Source organism: Meriones unguiculatus, chromosome 5, assembly GCF_030254825.1.
Source record: "Meriones unguiculatus strain TT.TT164.6M chromosome 5, Bangor_MerUng_6.1, whole genome shotgun sequence".
Taxonomy (NCBI): Eukaryota; Metazoa; Chordata; class Mammalia; order Rodentia; family Muridae; genus Meriones; species Meriones unguiculatus.
This window is the reverse complement of record NC_083353.1, coordinates 112547711-112571286: the sequence shown is the minus strand read 5'-3', so window position 1 is coordinate 112571286 and position 23576 is coordinate 112547711. Positions and strand designations below refer to the sequence as shown.

Genomic DNA, 23576 nt, shown 5'->3' with positions numbered 1-23576 from the left:
CATCCTGTGATAAGAAGAAACTTATGACATCCGATTTCCCTTTACAGTCTTCCCAGGCATACCGAATTCCTCCACGGTGAAGGAGTGCTCTTTCTTCACTCCTGATTGTTTTTGTATCACTATCTTGTAGGAGCCCAGAATGGGCTCCAGAGACAGGCTGAAGGACAGTTGCTTAAGCCCGTTCTCTGTGCTGATATTCTGCCACTGCATAATTCGGTTCGATTTTGGATCCTGTGAAACAGGTTGCAAATTTTCTAAGTCAATAAAGTATTCAGAACAACAACACATCTAAGACCACTGTGCTCATGGTGGAAGCATTTGGGAGCCTGCTAATATTCTTCTGGGGGAGAGGGAAATAAAGGAAAGGTGGGACATAACCAACCAGTTATCTCGAATGGCAGAAGGCTGCTGACCCACAGTAGTTCTACAAAACCCCAGCATCAAGGTACTTTCAGTGGATTGAGTTATCTCTGAATATGAAACACTGAAGCTTCTTACCTCAATGTAAACCAAAGGAAACTGAAACAAAAGGGAAAACAATGTTAGTTCAGAACAGAGGGTGGTGACCCCTTTGTTAAACGGGTCACCAAAACATTATGATTCATATCAGTAGCAAAATTACATATGAAGTAGCAACAAAAATAATTTTATGGTTGTGGGTAACTACAACATGAGGAAGTGTATTAAATGATCACAGCATTAGGAAGTTTGGGAACCCTTGGTCTAGAAATTTCACACAGGCAGCAGATTCCATACAATCATAGACTGGTTCTTAGGACGGTAGTTTTAGTTAGAATTGGGTGGACTTAATCTCCATTACAAAGCCGCTTGCAACCCTACTAACCACCACAGAGAAAATTTAAGTATATATTATAGAACTACCTGAGTTGTTCCAATCACTCAATCGATAGGGACTCAGAAATGGAACTGTGGGACATTATCTGTAAGATTTCTCTGATGTGCTGTGAGTCACACCCTGAGCCTTTACAGTCTGGAGATTATAAGTTCACTGTTTAAATGAGGATATTTGCAGTGTGAAATGGAGTTATTAGCTTTAAATATATCTGTTGGCATAATGTTCTTGTGTCCAGTTTGCCCTTGTTCATTCAAATGCTGATTTCTCTATCCCACTATCTGCTTTCAATCCAGACATTGCATTATGACATTAATTCTAAGCACCTCCTTCTCAATTTTGTGTAAACATGTCACTGTTTGTTCTCAGTATTGCCAATAAAAGCCAACTTGCCAATGCTGAGCAGGTCTGATGAGGGGAAGAGAAAAGACAGGAAGAGAGGATGGATCCAAGGGGAGAGGACCAAGAAACATCAAGAGAAATGAACTAGACCTAGGAGGTGATCAAAAAGCAAGTAAAATTGGGAAATCTGAGTGGGAGAAAGCTATACTAGCTTGGAGTTTTAGGATGGAGTAATTATTGTACAGCGTATCGCATTAGGCTAATAAATGTTTAAATAAATCCTAGTTTCTCTGTGTGGTTATTAGGATATAGAGCTGGTTAGTGAGTAACTGCTGTTTTACTAAAATATAAATGAATCTTAATAATTTTTAACATATATACAATCAAAATGTATAACTTGGGGATGTTCTGGGCAAGGTACTTGATTCCCATTCTTCATCTAATGAGCTACAAAGGGATTAGCATGCGTCTTCATGAAGAACTTTAACAGATGCCTGACTGTTGTCAGAGTAATATAAATGAAGAAAAGCCTCAATAGCTGCTCTTGCTTCAAAGGAGAATTGCTGCTGACCAAGCCAAGAGGGGCCTTTTCAGAGGTTTTGCAGGAGGCTTGGTTCTGAATGATTGGGTGAAGTCTACACAGTAAAGACAGACACTGACAAGGTCATTCAAGATTCTGTCGTAACTGAGCTGTCTGCAGAGGCAAATTTATTTTAGGTGACCACAAGTTTACAGAACACAGCCATTTCTCGCAGCTGATAAGGCAGTTGTAAGGGAGATTTAGTGATATAGGACTGGTTTCTGAAAGTACGGAAAGATAGGTCATGACAATGGATGGTGAAAGTGTGGTACAGGTGTACACGATGAAGGTCTATTCAGCTAGAAAAAGTGACATCACAAAATTTGCAGGCAAATGGATGAAACTTGAAAAAATTATACTTGTAAGCCAGGCTCAGAAAGACAACAGCTGTGTCTTTCTTTCTTTCTTTCTTTCTTTCTTTCTTTCTTTCTTTCTTTCTTTCTTTCTTTCTTTCTTTCTTTCTTTCTTTTTGTGTGTGTTCTTTCTTATCTGTGGTTCATCACTGCAGACATGTAGAGTTATGTGTTTGACCTGCAGTATCCGTGGAAACAAGGAAAGAAGAGGGTCACTGGGGTGTGAAATTCCTCAAGGTAGGAGAGATGCTTGATGGAGGTGACATCAAAGTACAGGTGGACTTAAGCAGGGATGATGTGTGGATGGGAGAGAAGAGAGGGGAGCGTGGGAGGGTTAGCCAAACCTAAGGATCTATGAAAAAGCTATGTGGAAACTTGCTGCTTTATAAACTGAAAGATAAGTTAAAACACTATTTGCAATGTGACCTGGGTCCAGGACACTAGGCACCCTCCATTTTCTGCTGATCTCTCACTGTGTGCTTTATTTCCTGACCCTCTGAATTAACTGGCACTTAGGTTCTTTTTCTCTTTCCAGCTCTCACTCTCACTTTTAGGTTCTGAAGAAGAGGAAGAGGGTGCAAACTACAGTTTGAATTTTATAAGATCAGGATGAAGCAAGAAAGAAAGAGGCAGTCGTTCACTTAACAGACTGTGAAAATATCACTTGAGCCAGGTAGGCATTGTGGCATACACTTGAATACCAGCAATCAGAAGGCAGAGGCAGGCTGAGCTCTATGAATGAAGGCCAGCCTGGGCTATATAGAGAGCTCCACGCTTGCCAGGATTAAATAGTGAAATCATGTTACTGTGTTTCTTCACCTGTGGAAAAAAAATCCATTCTTCACTGGCTGGTTCTGCCTGATGTGTTAAAGGTTTTTCTTGTCTTTTAATTCTTTAACAGAAGAGAAATGAACCCTACACAGTAGTAGAAAGATCACTTTATAAACGGCACACAAAACCTATTGGAATCCAAGATAAGTCATTTTGACTGAAGAATTCAGCAAGATCAACATGGAAAATAAGTAATCACATACATAGAAAAATCTTAATTGTATTGAAAATGAAGGCAACAAATTATAAATTCTATAAATTCCATTTATTAATGAAAACAATGATTTGGGAAATAAGTCAATTAAGTTGAATAGGCCTAAGAAGGACATTGCAAAGTACCTGGGAATCTGTAAAAGGAAATCTAAAATATGGTTAGATATATGTGCAGTAGGCAGACACATGTACTATTAAATGATTCAGACTATTTCCAAAGCAATATATATGTTATTAAAATCCAAATCAAATTTCTAGGCTGATTGTACAACTGCAAGCTGATAGTAAAATCTGTATGAAACATCTCAGAGTAGTTGATGAAATTCTGAAGAAAGGATTAATTCATGGAAGTGAATTTACTCAATATAAAAATGAAAGTGTTGTAACTATGATGAATCCAGGAGGTGAAAGACGGGAAAGAGAGTCAGTTGGTCACATGCGAGCTGCTGGAGCATAAGGACCTGGGCTTCATCAGCAGAATCTACATAAAAAGCAGGTACAAGCGCCTGCTGTAGTCCTAGCTGGAGAAGCAGAGACAGACAACTCTCGAGGGGTCACTGGCCAGGTAGCCTAGCCAGACCATCAAGGCTAGGATCATCAACCCAGGCTAGGGGAGACTCTGACTCAGAACTCAAGGTTTTTGGCACCCCAAACTGACACCCAAGATTGTCTCCTAGCTAGCATACACATGTGTATACACACATGTGCAGACAAATGAACATGTGTTACACAGAGACACACAAAGAACTAGGAAGTGATCAACAACTGTGGTGGTTTGAATGGGTTTGGCCTCCATAGACTCATGTGTTTGACTGGTTGGCCATAGGGAGTGGCATGATTAGGAGGAGTGGCTGTGTTGGAGTAGGTATCCTCTCGGTGGAGGAAATGTGTCACTGTGGGGGTGGGGCTTTGAGGTCTCAAATGCTCAAGCTACACCCAGTGTGGCACACAGTCTTTTCCTGCTGCCTTCAGATCAAGATGTAGAACTCTCAGCTCCTTCTCCAGAACCATGTCTGCCTGCATGCCACCATGCTTTGTGCCATGAGGATAATGGACTAAATCTCTTTAACTGTAAGCCAGAACCAAGTAATTTTTTTAGTTTTTAAAATATATGAGTTCCCATAGTCATAGTGTCTTGACACAGTAAGCAATAAAACCTTAACTAAGAGAACAACCTACACTGGAAATTTTACAGTGTCAGAAGCCTACAGAGATAGATAAAGGGATTAATGGATTATCCAGAAGAACCATACACATGTGTATACAATAAAGAATGGAACTAGAAAAATCACTGTGAGTGAGGTAACCCAGACCCAGAAAGACAAACATGATATGTACTCACTTAAAATGGATATTAGCTGTAAAGTAAAGCACAATCACACTATCATCCACAGACACACAGAGTCTGTGTAACAAGGAGGGCTTTAGGGGGATGCAGTGATCTCCCTAGCAAGGGAAAATAGAATGGATCTTTTGAATGGGGTGGGAGTGGAGGCAGAAAGTATCAGGCAGGGTAGAGGGGGAAAGAAGGAAGAGTATGGAGAGAGGTGGTGGTAATAGGAGGCATTTAGGGTACAGTGTGGAAATCTATTGCAGTGGAAACTTCCTTGAACTTTTGAAAGTGACCTTACTGAGGACTCCTAGCAATGGAGGATTTGAAGCCTGAAAGGCCATCTTCTGTGACCAGTCAAGGCTCCCAGTGGTAGGACTGGGCCCATGCCACGAGAGGGAGCTGTGTGGCCAGGAATGAGATGCTGGATGACTGGATGGCTCAGACTCTTTTGCCTGCTCTTGGGAGCCCTTTCCTTTTACGGGTTGTCTTACTCAGCTTTGATAGCATGGGCCTATTCTTATCGCATCTTGTTGTGCTGTGTTCAGTTGCTATCACTGGACCGGCTGTTCTTTCCTGAAGGAAAACATCTAGAGGAGAAGGGAGTTTAGGGGAGAGACTAGGGGGAATGGAGGAAGAGGATGCTGCAGTTGGGATGTTTAGTATGAGAAAAGAATAATATTAGAAAATAGAAAAAATATCCTTGGTGGAATCACACAACAGGTTATTGGGATAAATAGAATATTTAGATTTTCTAACAAATGGTGTCTATAGTAATTTCTTATTAACACAGAACAAGTTACGTAAAAGTAGATTATTATTTTGTTTAATTTTAAACTAGTTCTTTGAGATTTTGTACAGTGTTTTAAGATGATAGTCAACACTCCCCCAACTTGTACCAGATCTACCTCCCTTCCCTACTCATCTGACTTAGGGTTCTCTATTTTTTTTTACCCATTAATTTCATTTGAACTGCCCATTTATTCTTGGATGTGTGGACTTCCACTGGAATATGGTTGACTTACCAGTGTCTGTCCTCTTAAAGACAACTGACTTTTTCCCAGTAGCTGTCAGTTAACAAGAGCTCCTCAGCTAGGAGTGGGGCTTCATGTACATCTCCCCTCTCCATGCTAGGCTTTGGTCGGGCTTGATAGTGCATGTGCTTGGGCCTGCTAACACAAGTGTAAGTACAAACGTGCAGCTGCCATGTCTGCCATGCCGTGTTTAGAGGACTGTTCCCTGGTATTTATTCTGGCTCTTACCATACTCACCTCTGGCTCTTAAGTTTTTCCTCCCTCTCTGACACAATTATCTCTGTGCCTTTGGAGGAGAGGATGTGATTTTGATGTCCAATTTAGGCTTTCACATTCTACAGTCACACTGGTAGTGACTGGAACCATCATCTCTACTGGCTAGCTTTCATAGAGGGGGAAGGTGTAGGCATGGTACCAGAAGAAGAAAATAATCACCACTCTCACCCAGCTGTGAACCCTATGAACTGTGAGAACCACGGGCCTGGGAAGACATGCCCACAGTGCAATAGTAGCACAAACGTCATGGAAGTAACTAACCACTCTCTGCCTGGTTTAAGATCAAACCCACACTTGGCCTCACAAGAGCCTGTGGCTAGACCCCAGGGGATAACCCACTATCATTGTGCTGCTAAAGGACATAACATTAAGCCAACTGCTACTGATTTATTATTTCATTTATAGTCTGAAGCATTTCTCACCCCTCATCAGAGAAGCCTCTATTTGTAGTAGAGGGCAAATGCCACAGATACCCACAACTTGCCTATATGCAGAGGACAAGTGACTGTAAAATGCAATTTTATTCTTAAAAGAGTTCATTTAGGGAAGGATGAAATGTTTAATGATAAATAATAAAAACAATACAGACAATGTGAGACATACTCCTGCAAAACTAGGAATGGATTTCTTCAGGATGGCACAAACTAACAGAAACTACGAAAGAAATGACTGGAAAACACCATCAAGCTCAAAAGTTCCGTGCAGTGAAAGTCTCCATGAAGTATAAAGAAAATCCAGAGATACTTAACCAAGAACAGACTGAAAAATTAGGACTTTCACGTATAGGGAAGACATAGAGTGGCCAGTTTTAACTGAGAAAGGGGTGTAAATAGGTAAAAGATCAGAATAAAACAAGATTAACTCAGTTTAGAAAGGGGATGGAAATTAGAATATTAAGGTAGCATTTTGTCTTGATGAACCCACCAATACCCACTAGTAAAAGACTCACCAACTCACTCAGGGGGTGTAGATTTTTATCCACAGAGACAACCCTAAAGTTGACTGGAAAAAGAGAGAGAGAGAGAGAGAATTTTCTAGTGAGGCCCAGAGACTCAGGTCTTCTCTTGCCATGCTCAGGAGGGCATCTTAATTCCTTTGCCCACTCTGCAGCTTCGTACCTGACTGTCCTGGCTTGTACACTGGTTTGTCTGTCTGGAGAAAGACAACGCTTTCTTTGTTCTTCACCAGCACCACCGTCTTTTTGCTGAATTCATGTGTTGGCCCTTTGATGTGGACAGAAAGGGACACCTTCTCCTCAGAAAGGGAAAGTCTGGGGAGCTGAGAAAGAGAGGAAGACAAGACCCTTCACCGTCTGACCCTCTGCAGCTCTTAGATTTCCTTTATCATTTCATCTCCTTCCACATCACAGGAAGGAGATGGGTCAGATTAATTTTTGTTTAAGTGTTATGTGGAGGAAAATTGTCAGAAAAAAAGGATGACGGGAAAACACAATATTGTATGGGATTCAATGGAAGCCACAAAAAACAGTCATTTTTATGGAGTAAATATGGTCTTGATTGAAAATTAGCTCTAACTCTGAAACTGATGTAGAGGGAAAGACAATACATTAATGGTGGTAGAAATTAGGAGATGATATATTAGTGGTGGTAGATACTGTGTCTTGAGGATAGGCCCTGAACAAGAAACCAACACTTATTCAGAAGAATAAGTGTTACATATTATTATTATTATAAGAATAAGCCTTACATATTATTATTATTACTCTGGATAAAAGCTTGCTTGCAAGGCAAGCCTGACAACCTGAGTTAGGTCTCCAGGACCCACAGAAAAAGAGAACAAATTCTGGCAAAGTGTCCTCTGACTGCCCTATATAGGACATCTATCATCTTATCAGCTGAGTGTTACTTGAAAGTTCGTGACTCACTAGCAAAATGTACTATGCATTGGAAAAATGTCTCTTTCTCTGGGTGCTTAAACTTTTGAGAAAATTCATTGGGAAAGTAGCATAAGTACAAGAATTGGCTCTTCCCATTTTAGGTGTGAAAACCTATGGTATTTTTTAATTGGGTAAATTTCTAAATTTCTACTGTCTTGAAGTCACAGATATGTTTCTAGAGTGATCTTTTTTAGAAATCTGTATGTGTATTATAGATGCATATCAACACACATATGTACATGTATGTATAAACAAATCAGAACAGGTTTCTGGTACTCACAGTAAAGGAAACACAGCGGAACAAGTCCTTGTCGACCACAAGCTCATTGAACAGGCTTCTGTTTCCCCAGCCAGACTGCAAGGTGGCTCTGACCATCACCGTCTCATTCAGATGGTATAGATGGAGGCAGATTTTCTCAGGGGTCTCAGTGAGGAGCTGGGAAGGGACTAGCACCATATACTTCCTGGAAAGGAAGGAGTTTGGGCCAGCCCAGGACAGATATCAGTGTTTAAGAGTGTAGTTTCATCACAGTAACCCCTGCCTTCCATATTTCTACAGCCTGAGATGGCAGTTGACAGCATGATACATCAGAGTGGCAGGACGATTATTGATTTTTTAGTGGTGATAACTCAGCATCAGCTGTGACACCCACCAAGGCAGGTTCAAGTGACAGGTGGTCCCTGAACTAAGTAGCCAGCATTCAAGTTCTTGCAGGTTTTTCTTTTCTTTAAATGAAGATATGCAGGGAATATTTATATTTTCCAGAAACATTCATGAGAACTGTTCTTCATTAAAATTTTTAATTCTTGGGAAAGAACTCAGTACCCTGTTTTTATTTTTGGGTACTCTTCACCCTCAAATTTATAATATGACTGTGAAATTCAGAGTTGCATAATTCACTTATATTACACTTGAGCATGAGTGAAAAGCTCTCTGTAGAAACCATTCTTTCTTTTCCTAGCATTACAGATTTTCTTTCAAAATAGCTAAAAATCTATCTGATCACTGCTGTACCACAGTATCACCAGGTTCATAAAAGTATTTTTCTAATCTCAAAACAGAAAAATTCGCTAACAATGAAATTCTAATAATGTGGACACTTTGGACACCAAACAAGTTCTACTGGTAGTTTAATCCAAGCCCTTGATCCTAACAGGAGTGTTGTTATAGGACACAAACATCCACAGAGTTCTGGTGTGCCCAAAGTCTCACCTGTACCAAGGTTAGACTGTAGCCTATTCATTTCCAACCAAGAGTCCCAACAGTTTAAATGGTCATTTTCCAAGTGAGTAAGAAGGTTCAACAAATAAGAATTTCTCTGACCACTGGGATTTTAGATATTCCTGGTATCTAGGAGGAATGCTGTTCTAAATCACATAATACTGATCGCTTTAGAGTTCTAAAAACAAAAAGATTATACATAATCATGTAATCCTAAAGTTGGGAAACACACATACACATATAATTCCTATTTGTTAATTTTAAAGCAAAAAAGACTTTGGGGAGGTGTTTTAGAGAAGGGACTGTGAAAGGAAAGGAATGGTTTTGATTGGAGGAGGAATGATATAGGAGAGGCCTTGGCGGTACTCACGGATCTGAATGGATCGAGGAAGCAGAAGGCAGAAAGACAAGAAGAACTGAAATGAGACAGGGAAGAGCCTGTCTGTTCTTCCACATGGTGTAGGAAGAAAGGACAGGAGGACAGGGCTATGGTGTCCTCTTTCTTAACCCTGTTTCCAGAGATTTCCCCAATCCACCCTGGCTTATTTATGAGTACTCTGTGCAAACAGGAAGCTTTGCCAAAGGTGTCTAAATAGAAGAGTGGAATTTTTGCAAGAGATCTTTGTTAGTGTAACTGCATTCAGTGTTGGCCTCTGGACAACTCAAATAAGTTACAACAGTCTCAGGAAAGGTGCCAGATGGTGGATGGTGCTGGTAAAGGGTCAAGGCCATGCAAACCCATAATGCACATAGACTCTGCTTGGTTTGAATTAGAGAAGGCTTTCTCAGCCTTAATGCCCAATAAATCTTTGCAGTACATGACTGTGCTGTGATTGTGTGACATTTGTCACCTCACTGCTTCTACTCACCTACAATCTCTTAGCACTACTTTGAATGAGACCTCTCCATTTCTCTCTTTCCTCATTTGAGAGTAAACAGGAGAAGTCCAGGTTGGAGATTTTCAGTGTTTTTTTTATCTGATTATTCAAGAATCTGTTTTTATTAGTCTTTTGTGTAAAAAGGAAAACTGTGGATACTGAGAAAGATAAAAATATCACCTATTACAAGTCACTGTACCTAAATCTTCTTGTCAGAACAGAAGTCCACAAATTTCATATAGAGACACACTTGCAAAGTCTTATTGCTGTGGGTTACTAGGAAGCCAAATACAATCTGTGCATTAACGGTGGTTGCTTCAAGTTCTGAAGTGATTATTATTCAGGATGCAACTCAGTTCCTTTGGAAGGACATTAAGGTATGAGTTGGGAAGCACATTAGCATTTCTATTCTAGATCATAGGGACGTTGATTTTTGCGAAGATCCTACCACACTGATTTATTAAGGTTAGTATAAGAGAAATCAATTATAATCTTGAGACATTAAGTAAAAGGAATAAACCTGCTAGAAGGGGATTAGGGTAAGCATGTGAAGGATGAAAAAGAAATACAACTTCTGTATTTCATTGATTGACCTCTGAACCCTAGTTAATCATCAATAGGAAGTCTCACCAACTCCTGAACTGGCCCCTTTTGTCCAAATTCCACTGAAATAATAATTACAATTTTTCCTCTTAACTTCCTATTTTCTATTTTATTTATTTTTTTTGAGCATGACAATGCATAGCTTTAACTTTCTGATAGGTGATGGTAGAAATGATAGACACAGAAACATTAAGAAGTTCTAACACTGCAGGATAGTATCAAATGGCAGGGCATGTCATCTGAGATAGTGCATAATCCAGGCTCAGAACTCACAGAGATCTTCCTTTTAGAAAGCAGACATGCTATCCTAGTTACTTGAAGTTTTAAAGTAGAAAGAGAAAGCAGGGTACAGATCTGAGTCTTGAGAAAGCTTATGCAATGGGTATAGAGAGCAGAGCAACATAGGCATGTCTGAAATGGAAAGACTTTGTTGGAATAACAGTGCTGCGGTATGCCCAAGCTTTAAGAGGTCCCACAGGAAATAAGACAAACAAAAACTTGGAGTATAACATGAAATGGTTGAAATAATGAAAGCATATAAAAATACTGTTTAGAATACTGTTTAGTTCATGTGTTGGCCTGAGAGAATGACCAAGGGCCTAGAAACCCTAATGGATGGCTGGTGTAGTTATCTGAACATGCTGTCATGGTGTTACAAGATGAGAGACAAGGAGTCAAACAGATTTCCTGGTGGCAGACATATAGGGACAGGAACAATGCCTAAGCAAAAAAGGTGTCAAACCTCTAGCGTGACTGTCTTCTTCATTAATGGGGTTGTTGGCTAAGATTGGCTCCTATGGCCTTTTATTTGAGTGCCAAGTCAGCAGGGATTGGTACTGTTTGAAAGAATGAGAAAGCCTGGAAGTGTGACCTTGTTGGAGGAAGTGTGGCACTGTGGGTGGGCTTAGAGATTTCAAAAGCCCATGTTAGTCACTTCCTCTCTCTCTCTCTTACTCTTCCTTCCCTCTTTGTGCCTGTGGGTCAGGAGGATGTAGCTTCATTTCCTTCTTCTACACCATGTCTTAATGCATATGGCCAAATTCTCTGCCATGTTGTCAATGGCCTAAATCTCTGGAACCGTAAGCCAGCTACCAATTAAATGCTTTCTTTTATAAGAGTTCCCTTGGTTGTGGTATCTCTTATATTTTTGGTTGTGAGCCTAGTCTTTAATGGGTGAGCCATCTCTCTAGTTCTGGTTGTGGTATCTCTTTACAGCAATAGAGCAGTGACTAAGACAGAAGTTGGTACCAGGGCCTGGGGTACTGCTGGAACAGGCCTGACCATGCTGCTTGTTGGCAGAATGTGGACTTCTGTACTCTGGATTGAGAAAGCAGTTGAACATTTCAGGCAGGGCTGACTGGGCCATCCTAGGAACAGGGAGAGCCATGCTGAGGGCTGTGTAACTATGACAGCCCAGCTCAAGAAGTGTCAGAGGGGAAGAACATTAGTAGGCAGCCTTGACACCATTCTTGTCAAATTTTGGAAAAGAATAAGGCTGGGTGTTGCCCTTGTTTTAAATATGCCCGGGGCTAAATTGGAGAGTTTTGAATTAATGGCCGAGGAGCTTTGAAGACAGCCAAGTACTGACTCTGCCATGTGGTCACTGGTGGCCACTCTTCTGTAGCTCTATCAGGAAAAGGAGCGACCTGGACAAAGAGAAATACAAAATGTGCACTTTGAGGAGAGGAGGTGTACCAGGAAAGGTAATGAAACTAAGTCCAGTGCTCAAAAAGATAAAAAGTTTAAAGAAGAGCCTGATGCTAAATGGTATAAGAAGAGTAGGGACCTCAGGGCAATATTCCACCAACTAAATTTCCAACTGGTGAAAAGAAATGAAAGAAAACCTTAAGTCCTGATAGAAAACATTAACAAGAAGCCAATGCATGTGTAAGTGAACGAGGAGAACCCAGTCCATCTCCATCAGGGAGCAAATTTGGTAGTGTTAGTCACATGGTCCTGTCTCTAGAGTCAAGGACACAAGAAAGGGAGCGTGGAATCTACCTTCATAGTTGGGCAGAGTTATTAAGGCCAGAGGTGTGTCAGGGATGACCCAGCTGGGAGGCCCAGAGAGGCCATTATGTGAAGCTGTGAAGGTCAAGCCTGGATTTCCTTGGAGACCCTTGTTATGGAGTCCAAGGCAAGTGAAGACACACTCGACTTAGATCATCATCAAACGAAGGTATTAATCACTACTAGCAGGCTGACAGACTGAATCCCAAAGAGAAGATGTGTTATGCAGCACCGGCTAGAGGAAAGGTTTCAAAGGTGGGCGCTACAGTTACCTGATTTGAGTGACATGTGAAGCCTAGTGAGAAACTGCTTTTACTCCTCTCAGCTGTGAGGAGCTGTCTCTCTCTCTCTCCCAGTATTCGCTGAGAAAGGAGCTGTTGCACTCCCCACTTCACAGTGATAAGTGGGTTTTAGAAAGTCGAAGCAATCTTTTACTTATATTAGTTTTACAAGTTTGAGGAATGGGCAAGGAGTCAGATTTGCAGTGAGCTCACATTTTAGAAAATTAGAAGCTCAGAATAGCTTCCTAGCACACAATGGAGTTTTTCTCAGCCATCACAAACCCAGAGGTTGGAGATGTTGGTGTAATGAATTCAGCCACATAATTCTCTCCCTCTCTGCAGTGCAGTCTGCAGTATTTCCATGCAGACATGAGTATCTCGTCTTTTCCTTAGCTTTCTGCAACTCATACAGTTACTCCACAGTTCTGTGACCACGAAAGTCAGAAACAGAAGTCGGATATGCTTTAAGATTTATTTAAGATTTATAATTCAAAGTATGTGTGAGTATCTTAAACAAAAACAGTAGAAGAATACACGAGGTATTTTCTGATTTTAACATAAAAATATTGGTTATTTCTGATGTATATAGTTCAAGAAAAACATATTTCCTAGACATACTGAAAACAAACAATCAGGAAAAAACAGAATATTGTGGTCATGACAGGAACTTTATGTTTAAAAGCTTAATAATTAATGTGCTTAAGAGAAATAGTAAACAAAAATGCCTCTAACCTGTAAGCCCCATGTGCCCAAGGACAGATTGCTTCCAGGAATCCTGGAGCAGTTCTTGTAACGGCCTGATTTGTTTATGTAAGATAAAAAGCCACGTGTTTTCACTCCTGTGAACAAGTTTACTTGCCCCTGCCAGCACGTGGGATGTGTGCTTTCCTGTAGGTAGGCAGGATGTGTGCCTGATTGCACATAGACAGAAAGTATGCCACTCTGTGATTTTAACCCGGATTGCAGGAAGGCAGGAAGCACAGAGCCTTGTGAGGTTTGCTCTTAGGAACCCTCTTAGGAATTGATGTAATTCGGAGCTGCATCCTGAGAGTGCTCCCAGGGCAGTCCTGGCTCCATGAGGACCTGGTGCTGTATCCTAATAAAATCTCTTCTTTATTAGTATTTATTCATGCAAATTTCATCATTTCCTTGTTTTTTATTGCTGAGTAATATTCCATTGTGTAGATGTACTACAATTTCTGTATCCGTTCTTCAACTGAGGGACATCTGGGCTCTTTACACGTTCTGGCATTTTTCTTTCTGGCATTTTCTCTTTACATTTTCTTTACAAATAAAGCTGTAACAAACATGGTTGAGCAAATGTCCTTGTTGTGTACTTGAGCATGTTTGGATATATGCCTAGGAGTAGTATAGCTGGATCTTGAGGTAGCACTATTCCTAATTGTCTGTAGAAGGGCCAGATTTATTTCCAAAGTGGTTGTACAATTTTACCTTCCCACCAGCAGTGGAGGATGGTTCCCCTTTCTCCACCTCCTCTCCAGCATATGTTGTTACTTTAGTTTTTGATCTTAGCCACTTTGGTGGGTGTAAGGTGAACTCTCAGGGTCATTTTGATTTGCCTTTCCCTGAAGACTAAGGATGTTGAACCTTTCTTTAAATATTTCTCTGTCATTCAATGTTCCTCTATTGAGAATTCTCTGTTTAGCTCTGTACCCCATTTTTCCATTGGATTGCTTGATTTGTTGTTGTTTAACTTTTTGAGTTCTTTCTATATTCTGGCTATTAGCCCTCTGTCAGATATAGGCCTGGTGAAGATCATTTCCCAATCTTTAGGCAGTCGTTTTGTTTAATGACAGTGTCCTTTGCTTTACAGAAGCTTTTCAGCTTCATTAGGTCCCATTTGTTGATTGTTGCTCTTAGAGCCTTTGCTGTTGGTGGTCTGTTCAGGAACTTGTATCCTGTGCCAATGAGTTCAAGGCTCTTCCCCTCTTGTTCTTCTAACAGGTTTAGTGTGTCTGGTTTTATATTGAGGTCCTTGATCCACTTGGACTTTAGTTTTGTGCAGGGTGATAAGTATGGATCTATTTGCATTTTTCTACATGTAGACATCCAGTTAGACCAGCACTATTCGTTGAAGATGCTGTCTTTTTTTCCATTGAATGGTTTTGGCATCCTTGTCAAAAATTAGGTGACCAAAGCGTGTGGGTTCATTTCAGGGTCTTCTATTTGAGTCCATTGATCCACCAGTCTGTTTCTAGGCCAGTAAGTACCATGCAGTTTTTAGTATTGTTGCTTTATAGTACAGCTTGTGATCAGGGATGGAGATACCTCCAGAAGATCTTTTATTGTAGAGGATTGTTTCAGCAATTCTGGATTTCTTGTTATTCTATATGAAGTTGAGAATTTTTCTTTCATTGTCTGCAAGAATTGTGTTGGTGTTTTGATGGGAATTGCATTGAATCTCCAGATGATCGGTTGTTGTACAGGATCCTTTAGGAAATTCTGGTATATAGGAGGGCTTCTGATTTTTTTGAGTTGATTTTGTATCCTGCCACTTTGCTGAAGGTGTTTATCAGCTGAAGGAGTTCTCTGGTTGAATTTTTGGGGTCGCTCATGTATACTATCATATCATCTGCAAATAGTGACACTTTGACCTCTTCCTTTCTGATTTGTATCCCCTTGATCTCCTTTAGTTGTCTTATTGCTCTGGCTAAGACTTCAAGTACTATGTTGACGAGATATGGAGAGAATGGGCAGCCTTGCCTTGTCCTTGACTTCAGTGGGATTGATTTAAGTTTCTTTCCATTGAGTTTGATGTTGGCTATAGGCTTGCTGTATATTGCCTTTACTATGTTTAGGTATGTGCCTTGTATCCCTGATCTCTGCAAGACTTTAAACCTGAATAGGTGTTGGATTTTGTCATCTAAGGAGACATCTAAGGAGATGATAATGTGGTTTTTCTCCTTCAGTTTGTTTATATGGTGCATTACATTGATGGATTTCCATATATTGAACCACCCTTGCATGCCTGGGATGAAGCCTACTTGGTCATGGTGGATGATATCTTTTATGTGTTCTTGGATTCGGTTTGCCAGTATTTTATTGAGTATTTTTGCATCAATGTTCATAAGAGAGATAGGTCTGAAGTTTTCATTTTTTGTTGGGTCTTTGTGTGGTTTAGGTATCAAGGTGACTGTGGCTTCATAGAATGAGTTTGGTAATGTTCCTTCTGTTTCTATTTTTTGGAATACTTTGAAGAGAATTATAGTTAACACTTCTTGGAAAGTCTGGCAGAATCCTGCACTGAAACTATCTCGCTCAGGCCTTGTTTTGGAAGTGAGACTGTTGATGACTGCTTCAATTCCTTCGGAAATATAGGACTATTCAATCCTTCTACCTGATTTGGCCTTAATTTTGGTAGATGGAATTTATCAAGAAAATTGTCCATTTCCTTTAGATTTTCAAATTTTGTGGCATGTAGGCTTTTGTAGTATGACCTAATAATTGTTTGGATTTCCTCTGTAAGTGGAAAGTGTCTGTAGGTGTGTCTCCCTTTTTATTTATGATTTTGCTGATTTGCATAGTTTCTCTCTGCCTTTAGTTTGTCTAGCTTGTTGATGTTTTCAAAGAACCAGCTCTTGGTTTCCTTGATTCTTTGAATAGTTTTATTTGTTTTGAATTGATTTATTTCAGCCCCGAGTTTGATTATTTGCAGCCATCTGTTTCTCTAGAGTGCTTCTTTTTTTTTTCTCCCCTTGGGCTTTCCGTTGGGCCATTAAGTAGCTTGTATGAGATTTTTCAAACTTCTTCTTGAAGACCCTTAGTGCTATGGATTTTCCTCTGAGCACTGCTTTCATTCTGTCCCATAAATTTGGGTATGTTGTACCTTCATTTTCATTGAATTCTAGGAAGTCTTTAATTTTTTTCTTTATTTCTTCCTTGACCCAGCTGTCATTGAGTAGCAAGTTGTTCAGTTTCCACGTGCGTGTAGGCTTTTTGCTATTTCTGTTGTTATTGTGGTCCAGGTTTAGTCCATGGTGGTCAGATAGAATACAGGGTATTATTTCAATTTTTTTGTATCTGTTTAGGCTTGCTTTGTGGCCAAGTATATGGTCTATTTTGGAGAAGGTTCCATGAGGTGCTGAAAAGAAGGGATACTCTTGAGTTTGGGTGAAAAGTTCTGTAGACATCTATTAGGTCCATTTGATTTAGGACCTCTGTAAGTGCCTTTATTTCCCTATTTTGCTTCTGTCTAGATTATCTGTCCCTTGGTGAGAGTGGGGTGTTGAAGTGTCCCACTGTTAAGGTGTTGGGATCGATGTGTGATTTCAGCTTCAATAATGTTTCTTTTACAAGTGTAGGCGGTCTTGTACTTGGGGCATAGATGTTCAGAATTGTGATGTCCTCCTGGTGGAATTTTCCTTTGATGAGAACGAAGTGTCCCTCCTCAACTTTTGTTGATTAATTTTCATGGAAAGTCTATTTTATTAGATATTAGGATAGCTACCATAACTTGTTTTCTGGGTCCATTTGCTGGAAACACTTTTTTTTCCAGTCCTTTACTCTGAGGTAGTGTTTATCTTTGTTGCAGAGGTGTTTTTCTTGGATGTAGCAGAATGTTGAATCCTGTTTCTGCAACCATTCTGTTAGTCTGCATCTTTTTATTGGAGAGTTGAGTCCATTGATGTTGATAGGTACTAGTGACCAATGAATATTTCTTTTGTTCACTCCTATTATTCTTAGATTTTGTCTTTTCATAGTGTCCCTGATTTCTTGGATGTTTTCTCTTTGGGAGTTTTCTGATTCTCCCTTTTCTTTCTTTTTTTTTTAAAGGAAGAACTAGTAGGTGCATTAAAATATTTTGGGAAGTACAATAATGTTGAGACTGATTGATATCTCAAGAGTAAATACTTTGTGAGTAAGTTAAATATCCTTTTAATTAATTAATTAATCAGGCAATTTGGTTTTTTTAAAAGATTCTTTATTAATTACGCTTTATTCACTCTGTATCCCCCCTGTGGTTCCCTCCTTCCTCCACTTCCAATCCCTCCCTTCCTCCCCCCTCTGCACTCATGCCCCTCTCCAAGTCCACTGATAGGGGAGGTTTTCTTTTCCTTCCTTTTGATCCTAGTCAATTAGGTCTCATTAGGAGTGGCTGCATTGTCTTCTTCTGTGGCCTGGTAATGCTGCTCCCCCCTCAGGGGGAAGTAATTAAAGAGCAGGCCAATCAGTTCATGTCAGAGACAGTCCCTGTCCTATTACTATGGAACCCACTTGGAGACTGAACTGCTTAGAAGAAAAAGTGATTTTCCTTTTTCTCTGATAGACGTGTCAATTTCTGCAGGTGTATCTTCAGCACCTGAGATTTTCTCTTCCATCTCTTGTATTCTTTTGGTTATGTGTACCTTTGTGATTCCTGATCTTTTCTCTAAGTTCTCCATCTCCAAGGTTTTCTCTGCTTGTATTTTCTTTATTGATTCTAATTCTGTTTATATGTCTTTCACCATTTCCTTCATCTGTTTTAATGTGTAGTCCTGTTTTTCGATGATGGCTTCTACTTTTTTTGTTTATTTCCTTTCTATGTGCCACTAATTGTGCCTCTACTTGTTTGGCTGTATTTCTCTGAGAGCTTTGTTCGTTTCCTCTCTATTTGCCTCTACTTGTGTGGTTATTTCTTTGAGAGAGTTGTTCATTTCCTCTTTATGTGCTTCTATTTCTATGGCTATTTCTCTGAGAGATCTGTTTATTTCTTCTTTATGTGCCTCTAATAACTGGATAAACCTAGTTTTAAAGTCATTTTCTTGTGTTTCTGATGGATCGAAATGTTCATTGATTTTGGTGGTTGCTGGTGAAGCCATGATGTCCTGATTTTTGTTGGGTGTGTTTTTACACAGGCCTCTGGCCATCTGCTCATCTGTTACCCTCACTGTTTGTTTGTCTGTACTTCAGACTGCCTTTTTCTGGTTTCTGGAATGTTTTTTAAGATGAGAGAGGTCTACTGTTTGAGAGTGTGTGTTGGTGTTTCATCAGCACCTAAGTGAGGAATGTGACTCTGGTACTATTCCCAGGTGTTGTTTATGGGGCAGTGCACAGGCGCAGATCCCTGACTGCTTCAGTGACTTACAGGCCACTGGTATGCAGATCTGTCTGGGCTCCAGCAATTGTTTGCCTGGAATTCACTGGTAGACCCACAGAGCAGGGGTTTCAGTGTTGAGAACGCTGTCCCAGGAATCCCTATGTTGCCCACAATAGGGGTGTGGATGGTAGGGATCTGTTGTCTGGCTGCGTGCTTAGAGAGACCCTGGATCTGGGCCTCTGCAATCACTCCCTTGAAGGTGCGCTCACACTCCAGCAGGACCACTTGGAAAGCACAGGGGTTCCCCTTGTTCTCTACTCTCCAGTTTTATCCTGCTGGGGCAAATGCAGGTGTAGGCTAACAGTCAGCTCAGTGGTGCTAGAACAGCAGGTCTTGGTGTCCACTGGCATTGTGCCCTGTGCTGGGAGTTGCTGGCACTAGGGCCTGGCACAGTGCTCTGTGGTGGATTCTGCAGGTCCCCTCAGTAGCCTTCACCTCTGCCAGGGAAAGATTATGGCACCTTTCCCTGGGGATGTGCCAGAGGGTGTGGGCGCAGGGAGGACTGAGTATTCTGTGTCCTAGATTCCAACCAGGGTTTCTTTGCTAGGAGCCACTGGCACTTGGGGACAGGCACAGTGCTCTGTGGAGGAATCTGTAGGCCTCCTCTGCTGCCTCTAAAAAGAGGGAGTAGGGAGGTAGATATGAGGAAGTGCCTGGGGATTGAGCCCCCAGGGGAATTCCACAGAAGAGTCTGCTGCTTACCTGAATCTAAATGGTCTCAGCTCACAGTTAGTCCCCTTTCTCCCTGGAAGCCAAGATGTCACTGTTCTTGGTTCAGCAGCCCCTCCACTCACCAAGTTCGTGGTTTCAGAATCTTTGCCCCTCAGATATGGTGCTCGCTGGTCGCCACTGCTTGGATCCTCCTCTCCTCACATTTTTGTCTGTGGCCACAATTAAGTTCATGTCTGTGGGTAACATTTCCTCCCCAACTGCTCAACTTACCCTCATGGGTACAGAGATTAATAACTGTAACAAGTTTGATTGCACAACACATTTTATCTCATGCCTGTCCACAAATGCACACAGAGCACACATTGCTTCCTCATGTTGAACAGGCATATATACAATCACTGCCTGGTTCTTCATTGTGGATATCATGTGACCAGCTGCTTCGACCTCCTGCTGCCTTGATCTCCCAACCATGATGGACTACACCCATGAACTATGAACAAGCAGAAACCACGTTTCCCTTAAGCTGCTCTTGTCTGGCTTGTTCTTTTAAATCACAGCAATAGAACTTGCATTATGTGATTAGCAAGTCCATGACAAGTTCCATGGCAGGAAGAACAGAGATGACTTTTGGTGCATACTGGAGACTCTTGAAGCCTAGAAGCAAAGTTACAGGCACAGAAACTTCAAGAAGAACTTGTGTCTAGTCAAAATATCAGACACAGGGAATCTTGGTGATATGGACTAATTTGCCTGACTTGCAAGGTGGCCCTGGAAGAGCAAAACTCACTGTTTTACCATGAAAAAACAACAACAACAAAAGTCACAGTTCAGTGCACTTGATATTGTCTACTCTGTGGAATCTGCACTTAAAACGGGGATGTTTTTACCTTTGCTTAAATGAAGTGGGAAGACTCACACTAATGTGATATGGCACCATCCCATGACCTGAAATACTGGACTGAATAAAAAAGAGAACACCAACGGAGCACCAGTATTCATTGTACTTAGCCTTCTGGTGACAGACAGGAAGTGATAAGCCACCTGACACTCTGCCAAGATGCCTCCCCAATTGTGGTAAACTGTGAAAGGTCTCAGATGCAGACTCAAGGGGTTCACTGAAATGGATTGCTAAGACAGGAAGAAGTTTAGTAGAAGGGTCATTGACTCCATGGATATATAGACAGACAGACAGCCAACATCACAGTGGAGGTTCTGAGGAGAGTTGAAGCCTAGCAACAATGGACCACAGCATGGTGAGAGTACCAAAGAGAGGAATCTGGGCCTACATGGCAGAGCCAGGGTCCCTTCTTATCTTTGACTCCAAGAAGGATTCAGGGAAGGGATGGGGAGAAGCCTTGTGACCAGCAACATCTTCTCTGACATGAACCTCACATCCCCAGGTAAAAGCCAGGGCTCTTGATATCCATTAGCTGGGGATCATAGACAGTGTTAACACCAGGAGTGTCTGATATGTGTGACAAGAGAAGGTCAACTGCAGGACCTAAGGCATTAGCAGTGGTCGGTGTCTCTTCTGAGGTTACAGACAGTGTCCTCAGGGTGAGTCAAAATGAACTCTGCTTATGTTGCTTTTGTCAAGGACTTTGTCATTAAGAAAAGTAATTTTTCATTCTGTTGCTCTCCTTGTGGCACTCCTGTCTCCTCCAGGTCTTTCTATCTCCCCCTTCTTTCATAAGTTTCCCTGCACTCTACTCAAAAGTTTGGCTATGAGTCTTAGCATCTGCTTTGATACTCTACTGGGTGGAGTCTTTCAGAGGCCCTCTGTGGTTGGCTCCTGTCCTGTTCCTTGTTTTCTTTCTCTTCTGATGTCTGTCCCATTTACCTTTCTGTGTGACGATTGATCATCTTATCCAGGGTGTCCTTCTTCCTTAACTTCTTTAGGTGAACAGATTTTAGTATGAACATCCTATATTACATGTCTAATGTCCACTTATGAGTATATACCATGTGTGCCTTTCTGCTTCTGGAATACCTCACTCAGGATGATCTTTTCTAGTTCCCACCATTTGACCTCCACAAGGAGAGCAACAGAGACAAAAAATCTGGGCCCAGGGGTCTTTTCTGAGACTGGTACTCCAACCAAGGGCCATGCATGGAGATAACCTAGAATCTCTGCATAGATGTAGCCCATGGCAGCTCAGTATCAAAGTGGATTTCCTAGCAATGGGAACAAGGATTTTCTCTGACATTAACTCAGTGGCTGGCTCTTTGATCATCTCCCTCTAAGGGGGTGGGCCAGAGAGGAAGACAATGCAGCCAGTCCTGATGAGACCTGATAGGCTTGAGTCAGAGGGAAGGGGAGGGAAGACCTCCCTTATCAGTGGACTTGGGAAGGGACATGGCAGAAGGTGAGGAAGGAAGGGTAGGATTGGGATAGGACAAAGGAGGGGGCTACAGCTGGGATACAAAGCGAATAAACAGTAACTAATAATAAATAAATAAATTTTATAAAGAAAAGTAATTTTTAATCTGATAATAAACAGTATTTATTACCAAAAACCACGATCCCTCAGATATATAAAAGGGACCATTTGGGGTCAGCTGCAGCAAGGTGGGGACTTCAGATCTACATGTCAAGGGGATGCAGTGGTGAGTAAAGCATTGTGGTTAGGGATGTTTACATCCAAGTATGCAAAATCTTGTGAAAGGGATTCCTCATCCTCCATGGCTCAAGAGGTTCTGTCTGGGCTAGAATTCTCAAACTTCATCCCTACTGCCAGCTAGGGCCCATATTCCAAAGATTTCAACACCTCAGAGAACAGCACCAGCTTTGGACCGACCGATTGCTCTAACAGCCTGATGGGACATTTTGCATTCAGACCACAGTGGAACTCCAGTCCATCAGATAGCCATTTTCCTGGCACTAAGGGCCTCTCTTTTCCTTTGAAAAAGCTGTTTCAACCTGAATGCTTTATATCCCCCCTTTCCTGCTTTGTTAGAAAGTAACTGAAACCACAGACTTGAAAATGGTCAAATATTTTACCATCAAGCTGCGATCCCTGCCTCTTGTTATTTTTTTTTTTTTGACAGGCTTTTGCTGTGAAGCCCAGGCTCATCTGGTACTTGCGGAGGAGCCTAGGTTGCTCTTCAATTTGCAACTCTCCTCCAGAAATGCTCTGCCTGCAGGCCTGAATCACCATTTCTTGCTTGCACTATGGTCCTGTTTCACTGAGGCACCCATCGTGTTTCTCTTATGGAGGTAAGTAAGGTTGCCTTTGTGTCACCTTCATGTTCTGAGGTGTGTATTATTAAAGCAGCTGGAAAGTGCTCACATTTTTACAGTATGTGTTCTTCAGCTGGAAGGTCATTTCTGTTCATTGCAAATGTGGAGAATAGTGCAAGGCCCTGAAGGAGCATGGAGGAAGTTTGGATCAAGTGAAGAAAGAATTAAAGACAGAGACACTTTGAACTATGTGTTTATTTACCAAGGTTGTTCAGTATTTATATCGCAGAGACAAAGGAAAATCACCATCTTGAAGGTTCCTGGGTTTGGAGATTCCAGCAATGCCTTGTCCAAGTTTCAATGAGTGACAAGTTTCAAAAATTTGGTTTCTCTGTGTATGTGGAGAGAGGAAAGAAACACACAGGGTGAATATACTCTAAGTGGGTGGGGACTGCAGGGTTTTCAGCAGGAAAGCAAACTGTCCATGGGGGACATGGGATCTATCAGATTTTTTACCCTAAGCTGCGATATACTTGGTAAGGGAGTTACAAGGATCTTTCAGGGTCAGCTCACTGATCCAGAGGTGTACATCTCTGCGTTTTCACACAGTGGTGGGGTCTGAGCACATCTAACCAAAGTTCTGGGTAGTTGTGAAGGGAAGGAGGTCAGAGGTGGGCTGTGGCAAGGAGTGCCAGGTGCTCACCTGTGCCGCAGGGCATGCTGTATTCAGCGAAGGCTGCTTCATCTGGAAGACAGGGGAGAAAAACGAGAGAATGAGAGTTTGAAGAGCGAGGATTCTGTGGAGGGCAGCTGATGAGTTAGGACTGAGGACTTTTCTTGTTCAAGACACGGATGATTGCTGAAAAGTCATCTCTCTGTGGACATCAGACAAACCAAGCAAAGGAGTTTCTCCCCTCAACCAC

The 23576-nt window shown here is 41.4% G+C and overlaps 2 protein-coding genes across 4 annotated transcripts in view; both read right to left on the bottom strand.

Annotated features, from left to right (window-relative positions):
• Window positions 1-9463, bottom strand: part of LOC110543419 (murinoglobulin-1-like) — a 53124-nt gene extending 43661 nt beyond the window's left edge. For all 3 annotated transcript variants that reach the window (XM_060384153.1, XM_060384154.1, XM_060384155.1), the window contains exons 1-6: window positions 9302-9463; window positions 7990-8173; window positions 6931-7090; window positions 6762-6814; window positions 499-519; window positions 63-231 (exon numbers count right to left, since the gene is read on the bottom strand). In XM_060384153.1, the coding sequence (XP_060240136.1) occupies window positions 63-231; window positions 499-519; window positions 6762-6814; window positions 6931-7090; window positions 7990-8173; window positions 9302-9387 (673 nt within the window). In that variant the 5' untranslated portion in view covers window positions 9388-9463. The remainder of the gene's footprint in view (window positions 1-62; window positions 232-498; window positions 520-6761; window positions 6815-6930; window positions 7091-7989; window positions 8174-9301) is intronic.
• Window positions 9464-22890: 13427 nt separating this feature from the next.
• LOC110542668 (murinoglobulin-1-like) overlaps window positions 22891-23576 on the bottom strand; it is a 39479-nt gene continuing 38793 nt past the window's right edge. Inside the window, exons 35-36 of the mRNA XM_060384156.1 lie at window positions 23357-23398; window positions 22891-23044 (exon numbers count right to left, since the gene is read on the bottom strand). Coding sequence (XP_060240139.1) covers window positions 23028-23044; window positions 23357-23398 — 59 coding nt within the window. The 3' untranslated portion in view covers window positions 22891-23027. The remainder of the gene's footprint in view (window positions 23045-23356; window positions 23399-23576) is intronic.